Raw genomic sequence first — 17,836 nt, 5'->3', positions numbered from 1 at the left:
GAATAAAGATAGCTGTTGGGATGCATCGCAGGGGGTCCTGGCCATCTGCAAAAGGTGTGGAGCTGTGATGCCTGTAGTTATTAGGTGATCGGCAGGGCCTCGGGGATCGTGCCCCCTTTTTGGGGCGCCAGGCAGGGTTATTACTTATTACCTCCCCACCCCACTGCCAGACCCCATTGCCGATAAAACCAAGTTCACTGAAATTCCATAGATTTCCGTTACTATATGAAAATTTTCCATTCCTAATTAGTCAAATTCAAGCATGGCAGTTCTACCACAGGAACCATTTGAAATCTATGCCATTTAACCCCAGCACTTGTGGGGAGAAGTGTTCGGATAGATCACAGGCAGGACCAAAAAAGCACGCAGTAGCCCAAGACCTTATAATTGGATATAGCATCGGCTCCCTCTCGTCAACTGTCAAGGGGTTCGATAGCACTCGTTTTTTTTCTGCAAAACTAAGTTGGGTCGGCGGCCGAACGGCTGGGGGTCTAATCGAGCCCCCATCCCTCCCCTTCTTAGTCAGCGGCTGTGAAAATGCCATTACCAGCTGTTGAAACATGGCAGTTGCTTTTGCATGAGTGCACGAAAGGGTTTTAGGTCCGTGATACGTGAAAGGTTCTACATGAAAATTGAGATACACCAGCTTATCAAATTGTGCTCACTGTGGTGCGCTCGGTTTTACCTTGACTAGTCTTTGAATTCTGGGGTGAAACAGACCAGTCAAGAAACCTGTTCCATAAGGAGAGCCACTAATGCTAAAGAGATGTGGGATGAGGTTTCCAGAGACCTTCATTACCTCCCAAAGGGGGTGCCCCGCCATTTGCCAATCCCTGCTGTAGTTGTTACGATTGGAGAGTGAATATGAGAACGATGCAGGTCGTGCCAGCTCGATCATGAGAACACAGTGGTGCCGAGATCACAGCTCTACTGCCATTTTTGACGAAGTTAATCAACAAGCACCGGAATCCTACCCTGGGGCATTTCACCTGCAGAGGCCGCCGGACCTGAGACCCGTATTTAGTCGACGGACCTGTATTTAGGGCCTTGCTGAGACCCTTTCACTCAATTTTTTCAACGGTGCATGCGCTCGTTTTTCCCGCGAAGCTCTTGGCAAGTAAAATCCATCAGAAAGTGTGATCAAATAACGGCTGGTGACCTTCCATGACCTAGCATGGCCTTTTGAGTGACCACCGATGACATGACCACTGACGGCTAGCCATTAGCTGCACCCTGCCCGTTGCATATCGATCAGGTGGTGATGTCATGATTCTGAAATTATATTGCAGTTTTGGCGCACTTGTCAGAGCAGAAGACATTCCCACTTTTCCTCCATGACTATATGATGGTGAAGCCCTGAAGCTGACCAGACGTAAGATTGAAAATTTGAAAGTACGAAACGTAAGAATAGCTGGCACTGCTACTCATACCTAAGCAATTCGCAGCTTGTAGGAAACCAGCTTTGAGTTGGCAAGACTGCAAATTTTGATTTAGAGGCAAGTATGCTTGAAAAGGTGATCGATCTTAGGTGTCCTAGGATAAGTTTGGAAACGGGATGCACCATTCGATGTGTTTTGGGCCTTGCAAAGTTTCGCGGCGTTACGTGCCTCGTTTTTTTTTTTTTTTTTGCATACACGATCAGTATCTACTTTTGGGATTTTCGATTTTCGGTCCCCGTCCCCCCCTATCGAAAACCCGTGGCGCCGCCCCTGGGTGGGCCCCATGGAGTTCTCGCCCCTGTGCAAATTTGGTTGCTCTAGGTCAATATTTAGGGGGGTTTTGGGGGGTATAAATGTAAAAATTTCGCTAAAAACAGGTCAAAAGTTTTTCGCTTATAACTTTTGATCTAATTAAGATAGAGCAAAAAGAAAAGCACCAGTGAACTCAGCACGTCAAGGCGCGTCGAATGATATACTTTTTAGCTTGCTTAAGTGTACTTAAAGTTTTTCTTAAATTTTAAGTTAACTTAAATTAATAAATTAAGTTAAAGTTGACCAAATTGCATCATATTGCATATCATTCAATTCGGCTGATCACCAGGAACACAATGATACCATTTTTGAAGCTCTAGCGTCATTATGTGCCAAGTTATTGGCAAAAACGTCATTTGACCTCAGTTGACCTCATTTGACCTGACCCATGGATAAGTACACCAAACAAAGAAGCACCAAGTGACCTGCTGTTAAGTACTGTGGTTTCAAAGCACAAAAGTGATAAAACGAAGCGGATATCTCCAGTATTTTCCGAATTTAGTATTTTCCCATAGGCTTAACATTACGACGTAATGACCTCTAACTGACCTCAGGTCAGTGACCTCAAAAAACCCGAACTATATGTTATACAACTCGGTGAACTTAGCACATCCTGAAAGTTTGAAGGAAATCAGTGCAAAACTGTGAGTTGGACAGGTGCAAAAAGAAAATTGAAATTTGACCATGACCTTGTACCGGTTTTTCTGACCTGGTGACCTGACCCAAGGTCACCCGGACCTGAAATTTTCAGGTCATATGTAAAAAGGTTGCCCCATAGGCTGTGCCAAATTTGGCGGCGCTGCGCGCCGCCGTTTTTACGCTATCTTCGAAAAACCTTAGGGGGGGGGGTCGCATCGACCCCCCCCCTGCCAGGGCGAGGGTTAATATATGATAACGTCATTTCTTGTTTTAGCTGATCCTGCAAATGGAAAAGCCGCTAAACCATCCACCTGTCAAAAAAAAAAAATCCACTTGACACTTGCTGTTATTGGATGATTTGGTTTGGCCTGGTACAATTTTTTTTCAGTGTTTCTGTACTTTGATAGGTACGGTCAAGGCCATCTATAGAGTATTTTCTCTTAGATGGCCTTTGGTATTGTCATTTTTGGTCTATATCACCCTCTTTCACCTTAGTTAGGCTCAAAACTAAATAAAAACTGCACCATACCTATTGTCATAAAACATATTTGCCAAAAAAAATTGATTTAATGCCAAAAAAGTCAGGTGCACTACATTCAGGACTAATGAAACCAAATATAACCTGACTTAACCTTACTTACCTAACCAGTATAATGCCTTTTGGGGCGACTAACGGAGCAAGCGAGAGGGTGGGCCTTTCACGTGCGAAATTGTGAGGGGGTACCTCCAACTGACTTGTGCACGGCAACCTGCTAACCAGTCTCTAGCGATGTGGCAAATTTGGGCACAATCGGCCCAGCCGTTCTTGAGATCTGGAAGTGGCACCCTGCACGTGCGCACATGCAAAATGGGTCCCAACTGACTTGTGCACGGCACCCTACTAACCGGTCCCTAACTGTGTACCAAATTTGAGCGCAATCGGTCCAGCCGTTTTTGAGATCTGGAAACGACCCCTCACATGCGCACATGCTGCACCACCCCAACTCTGGCACATGAATATGCAGTGCCTAGTGGGTGCCTACCTACATGCCAACTTTCAGCGCAATCGGCCAAGTAGTTACCGATATATTGCAACAATTACAAAACTGACACCTCTTCGTTTTGCACGTGGCGCGTGCATAAGGGGTCACCCACATGCATCGGAATAGTCCAATACTTGGTAGAAGGAATGAAGCTACCCTACAAAAATTACCGCATGCAAATCGGTCAAGTGGTTGCTGAGATATAAGCCTCGCAAAAGCGTCCGCACGGCCGGCCGCTCATACTCAGAAATTTCTGTTAATCTAAGGAAAGACTACACTCGCTTCGCTCGCTCCGTAATGATTACGAAGCTTAACCTTATCTGACAGTGTGTGGACTGTGGTGGGGACACAGGGCCTGTGAACAGCCCTCTGGCTAATCTAGCAGCAGATTCGCTCTGTGAGCGTCTCTGGAGAGGTTTCGGGACGAGACGTCCCTGCCTTGGTCATCGCGTGGTGCATGCTCGAACTGGCGAGCCGCTCTGAGTCTACTTGGCGGAGGAGCGGCCGCCCAGGTGAGGCCTTAATCCTCAGTGTGGAGATAGGTAATAGGTATGGAAGACCTTGCCACTTCCTGCCCACTTTGGTATCAAGGGGAATATGAGCGCGGACGACCTGGCGAAACTAGCGGCCACCCTGCCCTCAAACGCCTGCTCGCTGACCAGGGCGGCTCATTGTGTGGCCTCGCATCAATGGCTTGACAACTGGTCCGAGTCACAGAGCACGCCGCCGCTTTCTATCTCCGGCGAGGACCAGGAGGACGCCGTATCGGTGCACCAGATGAGGGCGGGCCACTGGGGCCGCTTGCTCCAGTACGTGCACCGAATCGGCCGTCTCCACTCCGCGGCGTGCTAGCAGCGTCCAGAGCCCTGTTTCACCGGTGATAGCAGCACGCTGCTATTCCATTTCGCGAGCTGACGTCACACTTCTGGTAGTGTTGGAGGAATAGGCTTGTTGACGTTTCCAAGGAAACCCAATTTGACACGTGTGATAGCAGCTTGATAGCAGCGTGCTGCCATCACCGGTGAAACAGGGCCCGGACTGGCCCGGACAAGCGGTGCCCCGTGGCGCTCTTCGCCATGTGCCAAGAAGAGGCTGACGTGCCGGAGCACGTGCTGCTACGCTGCCCGGCCATCGCTGACGCCCGCTGGCCTCGGACACACCGCTCCGTCGATTTTTGTGGCCCCCGGAACTTCCGGCTGTTTATGTTACCACAAATGTTTTCCTTTGCATGAACTTGAGTTATGCAGGCCTTCATCCCATCATAAGAACTGCAGGAATTTACAAAATAAAAACAAAAGGAAAAGACACATCCTTCTAAGCTTGAAGAATGTGTATTTTCTATTATCTTTCTTTTTTTCTACATCCTTCTAAGCTTGAAGGATGTGTTAAAAATGGGCGCACAACACATGGACCCATTTTTAGGGCATTTGCCCCAGCCAGCCATTCCAAGGGCTAGTAGTTATGAGCTTGGGTTACATCTGGGCTTGTCACTGGACTCAATCTGGGTCCCAGATGGGCTAAATGGGTACCTAAATGCTAGATCTTTACGAGTTTCGGACACAAGATGGAGGATACCTATCATACTTGTTGATATACTTAATTAGTAGTCACATTTTTAGTGCTGTTATTGTTTTGTCACCCTATCAGTGTGTCAAATTTAAAAGCCATCTGATTTTCAGGCTTCATTCACAATGTCTGTTGAAGGAGAATTACTGGTAGAAGATCATTACCAGCTAGCCGGCTGGACAGTGATCGATAACAGCACAATCAGTCTGTATGAAAATGGAACTGGTAAGAATACTTTTAAGTTTTAACAAGTTAATCATGTGGCGAATAGAGATCTCAGGTAACTTGTGGAGCCTTATTTCTCTTCATTTATATCAGTTTGATAAAATTGGTGATTTTTTTGTGAAATTGGACCTGCTGTTGCACTTGACGTGGCTGAGTTTGATGATTTGTTTTGTAACAGAAAAAAGACCAAATAAGCTGTACCTGTACTGTAGTGTTGGCAAAGTTTGTTGTGGTTTTGCTAATCCATTGGTGTTTGCAGTATACTGCTGACGCTGCACTGTATGCAGTGTGTCGCTGACGCCGTACTGTATGCAGTGTGTCGCTGACGCCGTACTGTATGCAGTGTGTCGCTGACGCCGTACTGTATGCAGTGTGTTGCTGACGCCGTACTGTATGCAGTGTGTCGCTGACGCCGTACTGTATGCACTATGCAGTGTGCTGCTGACGCCGTACTGTATGCAGTGTGTCGCTGACGCCGTACTGTATGCAGTGTGCTGCTGACGCCGTACTGTATGCAGTGTGTCGCTGTCTCGCTGATGCCGTGCTGTATGCAGTGTGTCGCTGACGCCGTATGGTGTGCTTCCGAGACGCCGTGATGTGTTCTATGTTCCGCTGACCCCGTGGTATATGTCGCTGACGCCGTGGTGTGTGCCGCTGACGCCGTGCACTGTGTTCCTGACGCCTACCGTGTGGTGTGTGCCGCTGACACTGCATTCTCTGTGTGCCGCTGACGCCGTGGTACCTATATGCCGCTGACGCCTTATTGTCCGTGTCGCTCACGCCATGTTGTGTCTTGCTGCGGTCGTGGTGTGTTCGCCGACGCCGTGCAGTGTGCGCCACTGACTCCGTGGTAAATGCCGCTGACGTCGTTGTGTTGTTGTGCGGCCAGTGCCGAAGGACTGCTGTTCGGTCGGCTGGCAAGTGACTGAGAAGACGTGGTGGTGGTTCGGCTGCGTCATGTTCATCGCGCTGCCGCTACTGTTTGCCACCATCAAACACTGCAGGTCAGTGTCTGTTTGCCACTAGGTGACTCGTAGGGCCGATATTTTCGTCTTGGTGTAAATTGTGCGCTAGCAAGCGTTTACAATGAGAAGGGTAAAGATTCATGCGATTTAATTATTGTATTTTGATTTCTCCTGCCCTGCTCGTCTGTACATTATGCATCGCCTTTTTATTTAGTTATTTCATATTTGTTTGTTTTTAGGCTCTTGTGACTGTCACTAGAAGAAGAAAAGGTCTCACTTTAACCTGCGATTTCTCCATCACGCATGCTGTATATTGTTTTTCATCTGGGGGTGTTTTGTATTCGTTAAATAACGGATCCAATACACGTATGCAACGAGCCTTCCCCAGGTTCGGTTCGAGTGCTCACCGCGTTCTGTCCGTTTCCCACAGTCGACTAGCGGAGGACCCCAAGGCTGTGTCCAAAAACAAGCGCGCCATCTTCAAGCTGATTCACGGTAAGTGGTCGTCGCTGCCAGAGTTGATTGATGCAACAGTCCACGGCAAATGGCAAATATTGGTGTGTATCTTTATATCTGTACATTGTATATCCAGGGTTGTGTATTGATCGGTTGATAATCATTGGGCGGAAATGTCTATATTTTGCCGTATTTCGATACTTTTTAGGGAGTTTATTTCAACGCTCGCCGCGGACTCGGAAGCTCCAATCATCTATACTCTGTTCCGTTTCAAGTTTGCAGCCGAAGTGCCCTGCTGAAAGCAGTGCGTGATTTCTGTATATACAGCTCTCACATTTTAAGACGCAAATTCTTGAGCGGAGGAGCGATCTGCCGAAGAAACTCAGACTGCAAGCTTGATATGGAACAGACTATAGTATAAGCGATGAATGCTTATGTTAATAAGTTTCCATTATCCTATATGTTGGGTCACCGTTGGGTTTATAAACGGAACTAGCAAGTAGCTGTCAACGGTGGAATATGAAATTGATGATTGACGTAAACTTTGAAAAAGGACACTTCTGTGAATTATGTTGTCGGTATGTATAACGAAGCCATGTTATACGCAACGACAGCTCCCACCTTTTGAGATATCAGTTAACTTAAACTTATTCTTCTCCCCGCTAGACCATGGCTGAACAAAGGTAAGCCTCCATGGTGTGCGTTTTTCGTAACATTTTCCTGCATGACCCACTTATTTGTGCTGTATTTCGGATTTTTCGGTGAGCGGCTGGTATGTTTTTTTTTTTTGTTATAATAATGCCATTTCCGCCTGCTTAGTACTTTCTATGAGTTTTATTCTAAGGGATCATTTGTCCAGGTATGAGTTTTGGCGTGCCTGCGGAATGACGTTTATTTAATTCATCCTCGCGATTGAAGACGCACCGATGACCACCGCCCTACCTCCCCCCCCCCGCGATTAGAGGGTCGTTGCTTGGTTGTTTTTCTGTGTTGTGTAGTTTTTAATTGGAATCACAGCGTTTGAAATGCTTTCATATTATTGACGAACATGACCCCAACAAGTTTGCGGGGTAGACTTTCTTTTGAGTAGTTTGCTCCATTGCATGCAATTTCTCACAATGCGTGTTTTCCTTATTGAGGGCTGAGGCAGCACTACATAGATCTTGAACAGCCGTGACCGAACTGTCGTCAATGCCTTGGCTGAACGTCCCTCTGTGAGGTAGCCAATAGCCATGCCGTGGTATGTGTGCCGTGATTGGTCCCTGCCGCGGCCGCGGCTGATCTCCGCCGTACCCGGACGGAATCGGCGTCGTTGCAGGGCCGCTGTCGCCGGCCTGTCCGCCGGCATCCCGGTCTGTTTGTGTACCACTGACCAGGCCTCCCACCTCCGAGCGCAGTAGAGCTCCACCGGGACCTGCCACTCGACCAGATCCCGGCTCATGTTTCAATGTGGGTGATTAGGAGTCAATCAAGTGGTTGGGTATAATAGACACGACATGAAGTTGTATCCAATACTAGGTGCGGTGCCGCGTATTAATCGTCTTGCGTCAGTCAGTTGTTTGTTGTGGCTCGGCCGGTTAGGGCGAGGTAACGCATTGGTACTCGAATAGGCTCCTGTGCTGCCCTGGTTGTGCCGCTGCCAACCCTGGTTGTGCTCGCGGAGCTGTTCGCTTGGACTAATGAGAACGAATGATGCCCCATGGCTTCTGTCGACCGACCAATCACACTTGCACTTGGACGTGTTCATTGCTGGCCTGCTTTAACCCTCGCCCCGTTGGGCGGGGGGCAATATAGCCCCCCTGTGGTTTTTCCTAAATAGCAAGAAAACGGCGGCGCGCAGCGCCGCCAAATTCTCAGTACCTTCCCGGGCATCAATTCCATACCTTCACACAAAATTTCAAGTCTTAGGTCACCTTAGGCCAGGAGTTATTGAGGTCAAACTGAGGTCACGTTCGAGCAAAAATGAGCAAAAAACGTGAAATCTTGAAACGCTCACAAAAACTACAGTTACCAAGCAGTTCAAGTTTCGATGTCCAATCATGTGGTCGTTTAGAGAAAAGCCAGCGCTACGAAACTGCTATCTCGGATTTTCAAAATTTTGTGAGTTTGACCCCCAATATAAAAATAGATTTATTTTTATCAAATAGCAAAAAAAAAAAAATCTGAAAGTTTTTCGAATTTCGAAAAAACGGCATCTATATGGATAGTCCATACGATTATTTATCTACATACCAAATTTTAGATCGATACCTCCTTTCTTGGCCAAGTTATAGCGAAAAACTGTTCAAAATTGATGACGTAAAATTTTTAACTCAATTTTTAGCGATTCTAGACCACGTAGCGCAAAACAAAGACCTACATTAGACTCCCCGTGACGAGATGCATCGAATCGGTACCCATTTTATGCAAAAATGTCAAGTTTCAAATTTGACTTACCTGACCTGACCTTCGCCTTCACCAGAACAACCTTAACTGGCCCTTAAGGCTGCCTGACCCACATTATCACATTTGTCATGTAAAATGGGCCATAAAACATGTATCATACGACACTTTCGTATTGTGACCCTCAGTGACCTGACCTGGTATAAGTGGCCTCAAGTATCAGAATGTGTTTAATGGACAATTTCATATATCGAAGATTTTCAATAATATGCCTTTTTACTCGATTTTACAACATATTTCTTGAAATACCTGTAAACGGTGAAAATTCGACATTTGACCTGACCTGTGACGTCATCGTTAGACCGAGGTCAATGAAATTGGGTCACAAGGTAGTTCTTCGTTGGGGCTTTCCAACACCGTTTGCTGCTTGTCGCTATGTTGCGTGGTTCTCGAGATCTTAGGGGGGGAGGGTCAAAATGCCCCCCCCAACGGGGCGCGTTGCTCGGCAGACCCCAACGGGGTGCGGATTAATATTGGTCATTAATTCATCATCCCGACGTCGATAGAACACGACATCTCTCCCTTCAGATCCTTCGTTTGATTGTAAGGGGGAACTCGTGGGGTAAGGATAGTGATGTCTTTCTTTCTGCGAGTATGTCAACTGTCGTGCCTCAACGTCAACAAAAAGACGGCTGGCTCTGAGCGCCCAGAAGCCTAAACAGCAGTCTGGTGACCGTGTGACGTGCCCTGGCTCAAAGTGCTTATTTGCGTTTACTCGTGTAGTTTCTTCGGGCACAACGCAACACCCATCAAAGAGCTGGACGCTAGTGTACAGGGTGTCCCAAAAGTTCGTTCTCACCTAAATTTTACGTTTTTAGGCTCTCTTGCTTAAAGGCACGCTGAAATTGGTTCGTTACTGGGCTTACGTGGTTGCCATGGCTGGTAGAAATATGCTCCAAAGTAACTAATTTCTGTAGACAAAATAGTTTTTGCTAGAGAGCTCGTTTCCTACACAGACGGCTAACGCCGCAACATACATAGAGGTCTCCAATACGGGTACCAGGGTTGTGCTCGACTCAAGAAAATTTGCCGACTCGACTCATCATTCATCTTCAGAAAGCCCTGACCAACTCTGACTCAAACAAGGAGCTGATTTTTTTCCCTTGACTCGACTCATGACTCAAGCGGTTCAATGAAAATATGCGTTGACTCAAACTTGACTCAAATTTTTTGTTGAGTCAAGTGTGTTGACTCAAAATTGACTCAGATAAAAAAGTTGTTGAGCGGGGGGGGGGCGGAAAAAAAATCCGGCAGCAGGACCAGGCCTAAGCGGGGGGAGAAAGAAAAGCTTATATATTGTTTCTAGAAAGATGAGTCAGCTGACTAATGTTCCTAAATGTTTTTGACTCAACTCGATGTCAAAAGTTATTTTACTGACTCAACTGTGACTCAGCTCAACACCTTAATATTTTTGTCTGACTCAACTCTGACTCAACTCAACAGCTCAACATTTTATCCGACTCGACTCAAACCTGACTCATCTGAGTCAGAGTTGTGTCAAATCTCTGACTCGACTCATGAGTCAAGCACAACCCTGACGGGTACGTCTCGGTATTTAGTCAGCACGTGACCATTCGCGACGATTGAGGGTGATTGAGGCCTACCAGTCTGTAGACAATGTCCATCGCTAACTGGACGCACAGTCAGCAAGTGACACCGATGATTTGTCGGGAGTCAATCATTGTAAGTTTATCCTCTTTTTTTTTGTCAGCTCTCAGGAGTGAGCCATGTGGCCAAAACTGTGTGGCGCCAAAGTGGCCATCAAAAAGGTCAAAGGGTTAGAAAGTTGTAAGCAGAAATTTCAGGATGGATTATCAGCTGTCTAATAGTGTTCTTTCGGGGTACATAACTCAAGGTGACTTAAGCTTTTCTTACCGGAGGGCTCAAAACAGTCAAAAACGTCTTAAAATGGCCAAACATGAGTTTCGTTATGCCTGAGGCTAAAAAAACTAAAGGGCTGAGGACATCAACCAGGTCATCTGGACTAACTAGTCCACGTTCGAGATGAAACACCCGTCCAAACCCGAAAACAACCCCATAAGGGCGAAGGAGGAGGCCTCCGTTTCGTCCCGTTATGTTCCTATGCGAAAGGCCAAGGTCACGGTATTGTGGGGTTATAGGCGTCCAGACGCTGACCAGGTTGCGATTGCTGTCCCAGAATCAGCTTTGGGAAGCATAATGCTTTTCCAAGAACATCTAGGAGGAGTTTCAACCCTTAAGCTGAACTCGAACCGCGAGTATGAACACATTTATAGAGGAGAAAATGGCATCCGAGAGGTCGTAGGCCCATCTTCAGGCAAGACAGTGCATCAGTGCACAGGTCAAGCAAAGCTTAAAAGCGGTGCAAGGAGACTATGTCAGGGGTTTGTGGCAAAACCACATGCCAGGCACCTCATCGGATCAAAATTTCATAAAAATTTGTTGGTCATGCTGAAAATTAGACTCGTCGAAGCGTAGCGCTGTTCCAGCCTCGAGGAACTCACGACGCATGTCAAGTCAGTCTGGATTAATTTTAAGCCTGCTATGCAGCCAAACATGCCGGTTGGCATGCCGCAGCATTTGTTCATGTGTTTGCCTATTAAATGGGGAGCACATTGAGGGGTCACAAATATATCAAGACGCAATGTACTCTGTTTCACATGCAAATATAATGTGAGAACGAACTTATGAGACACCCTGTAGTGCTGTTTTCTCTGCTGCTTCAGTTGGCACGATCTTTATTTACAAACCTAAGGCTTCTTGAAGCGCATGTCTTGTTTAAGTGTCGCCAGTCACCAGTCATGCTCTATACTCTTACATATTGTGGGAAATGCTTCAGGTTTTACATGGTGCAGTACTTTCCCAAGTACCGGACGGCAAACGGCAGAGCACGCCTGCCGAGTCGTACAGCATTGAGTGATTGAGTTCATTGAGTGATCAGGTGGCTATTGGCCGTTGGTTTTGCCGTATTGGTGGCAGCGCCGCTGGAGTGCTGGTCCGTGTAGCATTGTGTGCGGTGCGGGCCGCTGTGACAGCTGAGCGCCGCTGGAGGTCTGCAGCCGGCGAACTGCATGTGTGTGTGTGTGTGTGTGTGTGTGTGTGTGTGTGAGTGTAGGCATTGGTTGCTGACAATGACGCCCAGTGGTCGGCTCTCACGCCAAAGGGCGCCGTCAGAGACGGCTGGCCGGCAGCGGCGCAGTTCCGCTGGCGGCCAGCTAATGAGTTCAGGAATTTCCTAGGAGCAATAACTATAGGAGGGCCATTTAACCCTGGCTCTTTGTAAAATTGACCATGAAAAATGTGCTACAATTATACATACCGATAGTTTATTCTTATATGTATTGTATATCGTGGCCTTGGTCAAGCCTTGGTCTTGATTGACGTTCTTTTGCATAGGCGCTGGCCTCTGAGTTCCACGCGGAGCGCCATTGTTCGTCGGAACATTTAGTTTCATAAGCTGCAGTGGGCGTTAGTCGGATGTGATAAATGAGTCCGGTTAAATCATCGAGGCACGCTGTCCATAACAGGGACTGGATTAGAATGGCTTCATTTTAGGTGGTGTGATGTGCTTCTACCGGGCTGACTGGAACGCCAAATGTGCTATTCAAGCAAACATATAAACTCGTCTCACAGTACGATTTTATTGTTCATTTTCTTTGGCAAATGGTGCATATGATCTCAGTATGCATTCATGAGGTCATGTGACTTAATGATAAGTCATTTTTCCTGAGGATTCAAGAGGCTAATATAGTTTCCCTTTCAAGATCTGAGGTAGTGACTCAAATGGTGGTTCATATTAGTGGCAATTGGTGTCCATGGCGTGTACTATCCGTGCGTCCTGGAAGTATCGACTGCGACTGTGTCGCCGGCGGCCGACGGGCCATCTCGGTTGGAGGGAGACGAGGATGTATCAGCCGACGGTCTATCTCAGCCAGCGGGGGGGGGGACGATCTCAGTGGGCGGGGTCGAGGATACCGGCCGACGGTCTATGTCAGCCGGCGGTCATCCATCAGCCACCTCTCCTGTCGGCGCGGATAGACCAGTCGCTCCATCCGGACCCAGTGGGCGGTGTCGACTACCTCTCCTGTCGGCGCGGATTGACCAGTCGCTCCATCCGGACCCAGTGGGCGGTGTCGGCTACCTCTCCTGGCGGGGCGCATGGGCCAGTCGCTCCATCCGGACCCAGTGGGCGGTGTCGACTACCTCTCCTGTCGGGGCGCATGGGCCAGTCGCTCCATCCTGACCTGGCGGGCGGTGAATATCCGGGTCTTCCTTTTTCGGGTCTTCGGTGCTAATGGTCGATGATCACGCTTTTCTTCGTCGCAGGTCGTTGGGGGGGGGGGGAGGAAGGGGTCCCGGGCCCTGCACTGCTGTATCCTTGGCTGCTTTTATTGTAACGCACCGTCGTTTGGAGACTGACATCAGTGTGGCCTGCGACCTATCTGGCTCGGGATAAGGATGGATGTAGCCAGTATTTGCCCGTTGAATTGACACGAAAACCTGAAATACGGTCAAAGGTGTACCCAGTGGCGTATTTAGGGGGGGCCATGGCCCCCCCCTTTCCGCCCAGCCGCCAAGATGGCGCCCCAATTAGCGCCGACTAGGCTGGTGCCGTTTTACAGAGGGAACATGAATTAAAAAGTGATGTACAGGCAGGGATCGAGCTCAATATCTCTTTGGGGGGTGCCTGGACACCCCAATGTTCTCCAGGGCACCCCGAAATAGGACCTGTCCCCTCAATGTTGAAGGGCGACCCTCCGGAAACCAGAATATTCCGAATCCCCAGGGTCGATGGCGCCCCTGAAGAGCCGCTGGCACCCATCTGAACGGAACAGTCGCCCCATTTAAGGTTGATGGCGCCCCTCCAGAGCACCCGGCGCCCCTCTGAAGTTCACAGCTTTCCCCAATCGGCCCATCCTTAAGATCGATAGCGCCCCATGAAACCACTGGCGCTCCTCTAAAGCACCCGCACTATTCTCAAGATCACAGTCGCCCTATCCGAAATCAATAGCGCCCTCAAGAGCCACTAGCGCCCCCCCCCCCCCCTGAGACCGAAGTCGTCCAGCTTGAGACTAAAGTCGCCCCATTCCAGCCCAATGACGCCCCTCCAGAGCGTCCGGCGCGCCTCTGAAGATCACAGTCGTCCTCATCCGAGGTCGTTGGCGCCCCTCAAAAGTCACTGGCGCCCATCTAAACGGAGATTACATACAGCTGCCCCATCTTACGATCGATGGCAACCCTCTGAAACCAATGGCGCCCTTCTAGAGTAGGTACCCGGTGTCCCTCTGAAAATCACATTCGCCCCATCCGAGACAACGCCCCTTGAGACTACAATCGCCCCACCCAAGCTCAAGGCGAAGGCGCCCCTCCAGAGCGTCCGACGCCCTGCTGAAGGCAGCAGTGGCCCCATCCATGCCCAATGGCGCCTTCAACGTCCTTCTAAAGATCACAGTCGCACCCATCAATCCGAGTTCGCTGGCGCCCCTCAAGAGCCACTGGCGCCCACCAGAACCGGAATTTCAGTTGGCCCATCCTAGATCAATGGCGCCCCTCTGAAACACTAGTGCCCCTCTGAAAATCCCAGTCGGACCATCCGAGATGAATGGCGCCCATCCCATCCAGACCGTCCGACGCCCTACTGAAGGCAGCAGTGACCCCATCCAAGCACTGCACCCATCTAGAGCACCCGGTGCCCTTCTGAAGATCACATTCGCCGTATTCGAGGTCGTTGGAGCCCTCCAGTAGACGCTGACGCCCATCTGAATGGAGACTTCAGTCGCCCCGCCCCATTCAAGATCGATAGCGCCCCCGCCCCCTGAAACCACTGACACTAGGTAATTATTTGGCAATGGGGCTTTCTCATCGACATCCAAGGCCCTTTTCAAGATGCAGCAGCCAGGCGGCGCCAAGCTGGGCTAGGATGTGCCAAGCGTTTCTTATAAGGCAGCCTCGTTAGTGCCACCCCTCGTTGCGATACCGCCCCTTCACCGTACAATGCTACCCCTCAATTCAAGTGGTGTACCTCAGCGCAGCGCCACCCATTATTGCGATGCCGCCCCCGCCAAGCAATGCGGTGCCGCCCCTAGCTCACGCGTTTTTTTATTGAACGTGTTGGGGGTGTTTGAGCACCCACTTCTAACTCAGCTTGTGGGTCACGTCGAGACACGCAGAAGGCGGCGTTCGAAAGAGCGTCGAAAACTATTACAAAATTACTTAGATGATTTTTAAGGTTAGGTCGAACTGGTCGAAGGTCAGGTCACCGGAGACAACCGAAAATCAAATTTCGCCGATTTTGACATTTTTCGACAAGGCGGCGCATAAGTCAGGATCAAAGAGATTGAGCTACAGCGCCGCAGCAAAGCGCATTCGAGAGGTCTTTTTATGCTCTTTCTTATACGTTGTCTCAGATTTTACCTAAGAAAAACGTCATAGCCTCAAAATATACGTTTTCGCGGAGGGTGTTTATCTGTAATAACTTTTGGCTTAGACCTGCACGAGATTAGTTTAACTGGCATCGTGTTCAATTTTTCGAGACAAGGTAAATGAAACAGAATTTGGCATTAACCTTCCAGGCGGTGGGGGGGCATTTTTTGCCCCCCCCCCTTTAGCTTTTTCGATATATCTCCTGAACCGCTGCGCCGATCGTCACCAAACTTTCAGTACCCTCCCGTGAATAGCTATTGCACATTGTGACCAATAATTTCTCCAAAGGCTATGATAGGTTGGCCGCTAATGACGTCAGAGTGACGTCATTTTTGCCATTTTCGACCCAAAAAAGGTCTCGCGGGAAGAGCTGTCAGGCCTACAGCTTTAGAGATACAGAAAAATGTTTCTAACATTAAAGATGTAGAATTAAAAGGGCTACAAAACTGCTACCTTGATTTTTAAAATTTTTGGATTTTGACCCCTAGAAATCAAAAATAGTTTTTTTTCAAAAATAATAGCCGAAAAATCCAACAAAATTTTTAAATATAAAAAACGGAATACATTTGATAGTCCCTAACGCCTTCTATCTACATACCAAATTTGAGATCGATACCTCTTTTCTTGTCCAAGTTATAGCGAAAAAAACTGTTCAAAATTGATGACGTAACATTTTTCAAACTCGATTTTTCGCAATTATAAACCTCGTAGCGCAAAACAATGACCACCATTAGACTCCCCGTGATGAGCTGCATCGAATCATTGCCTATTTTATGCAAAACTATCATTTAAGACAATTACATTTTAGACAGACACTAGATTTTTGTCACTAGCTGACAATGGCGCCCCTCTCAAGGGAAAAAGTCGCCCCCTCGAGCACCATGGCCCCCCCTTTCGCTGATTTCTGGCTACGCCACTGGGTGTACCTATCCATTTGTTACCATGAAACTGGATTTCCTGTTCGTCCAGGATGATACGTTTTTATCGTTTTTTTTTCAGCTGGCCTGCATGGCAAAGGTGCGCTGTCATTTCGACTATCCATAGGTCATAAGTCATGGGCTGTCTTTTGCTCTTGGATCTCGGAATCTCTAAACATTCACATGAAGCGACATTATGATGCAGCTACTGCTTGACGGTGGAGCCAGATGTTCCGTCCGCGTGACATTCTAATCTACATCTTATCCTTGGTACCGTGACAGCGGGACGTGTCGCCGGCTGTGAGCGTCACCTAATGACAGTCTCGCTCGCCGCCGCCGCACCCACAATGCACCGGCGTCGTTAGCATCTGTGCGGAAAGGTCGGCCGACGGGAACGGTCGGCCGGCGGCAGGTGTGTCGGTCAGGTGCCGCCGGGCGGCGCCGGGTCACCAGTTCGGCCGACCCGGGGCGGAGCCCGTGACCTGCTGACGGGCGTGCCGGCGGGTGGCGCGGTGACCCGAGTGACTGATGGTGACGGCCGTGTCCGTCTCGGCGCCCCTTATCGATTGGGGTCCGGGGGGCTATCACTCGGCGCCTGCCGGTGCGAGTGAGACATGGGGCGCAAGGTCGATGGCGGTGGGTGGAGAGGCGCTCCGCGCGGCGCCGGCCGGCCGGCCGTGCCAGTGTGGGGGCGCGCGCTGCCGGCGCCGGCCCGATGAGCTCCGAGCCGCCGCCGGCCGGCTGCTGCCGCGCCTGCTGGAGCTGCCGGCCCTGCCCAGGTACGGACGGACGCAGCGCACGGCGGCCAGTGCCGCCGGCCGGCTGCGGCCCGGTGACGGTCTGCGGACGACTTTAAACTAGGTGGTTGATTGTACGTTGCATGATATCTGGGCTTTTCGCGGCAATATGTAAAACAACATATCTGGATTTCTCGCCAGAAATGTTCATTGCTTGCTTCTCTTTCAGTCTGCTGTGTCTGTGATTGGTTGATATCGCCCCCTGAATTGAGTTTCTTCATAACGCTATTTCAGGCTAAGTTGTATGATAAATGCTCTTGTTGACCAAGCGGCTGGTCGTGGCAGTATCGTACATAGAGCCAGTATCCTCGCCGCTCGCTCCTCGAATCCACCGTGTCGCACTGTTGTGTATTCGGTGCAGCAATCTAAGTGGGATCTTCATTTGTACAATGTACTTCCGTTTGCGCTGATCCCCAACTACCTTTCCCTCACCGAGCTTACCGTGCGACGGTGTCCCGCTCAGGTTGATGCTATGCTAGTGGCATGAAGTTATTATGCTGACATATCCTTACTTGTCGTATCCGGATGCCTGATCAAATAGCGATGATTAAAAAAAAAATATTTATGAGCTGACGTATGAAGGCGGACGAGTGTTCTCTGTTCATCCCCCTCTCCCTGCGATGAGGTTAATGAGCTCGGATGCTGCCATCCTTG

At 49.1% G+C, this 17,836-nt stretch overlaps 1 protein-coding gene across 5 annotated transcripts in view; it reads left to right on the top strand.

Moving 5' to 3' along the window:
- The first annotated feature begins 2,750 nt into the window (after positions 1 to 2,750).
- Positions 2,751 to 17,836, top strand: part of LOC122365459 (receptor-type tyrosine-protein phosphatase S-like) — a 70,695-nt gene continuing 55,609 nt past the window's right edge. The window contains exons 1-4 of one of the 5 annotated variants that reach the window (XM_043336661.1): positions 2,751 to 2,761; positions 5,092 to 5,203; positions 6,093 to 6,207; positions 6,599 to 6,663. In XM_043336661.1, the coding sequence (XP_043192596.1) occupies positions 5,104 to 5,203; positions 6,093 to 6,207; positions 6,599 to 6,663 (280 nt within the window). In that variant the 5' untranslated portion in view covers positions 2,751 to 2,761; positions 5,092 to 5,103. The other 4 variants (XM_043336662.1, XM_043336665.1, XM_043336659.1 and 1 more) reach the window with 4 other exon arrangements.

Source organism: Amphibalanus amphitrite, unplaced genomic scaffold (assembly GCF_019059575.1).
Source record: "Amphibalanus amphitrite isolate SeventyFive unplaced genomic scaffold, NRLGWU_Aamphi_draft 000740F_arrow, whole genome shotgun sequence".
NCBI lineage: Eukaryota > Metazoa > Arthropoda > Thecostraca > Balanomorpha > Balanidae > Amphibalanus > Amphibalanus amphitrite.
This window is presented reverse-complemented; position numbering and strand designations above follow the sequence as displayed.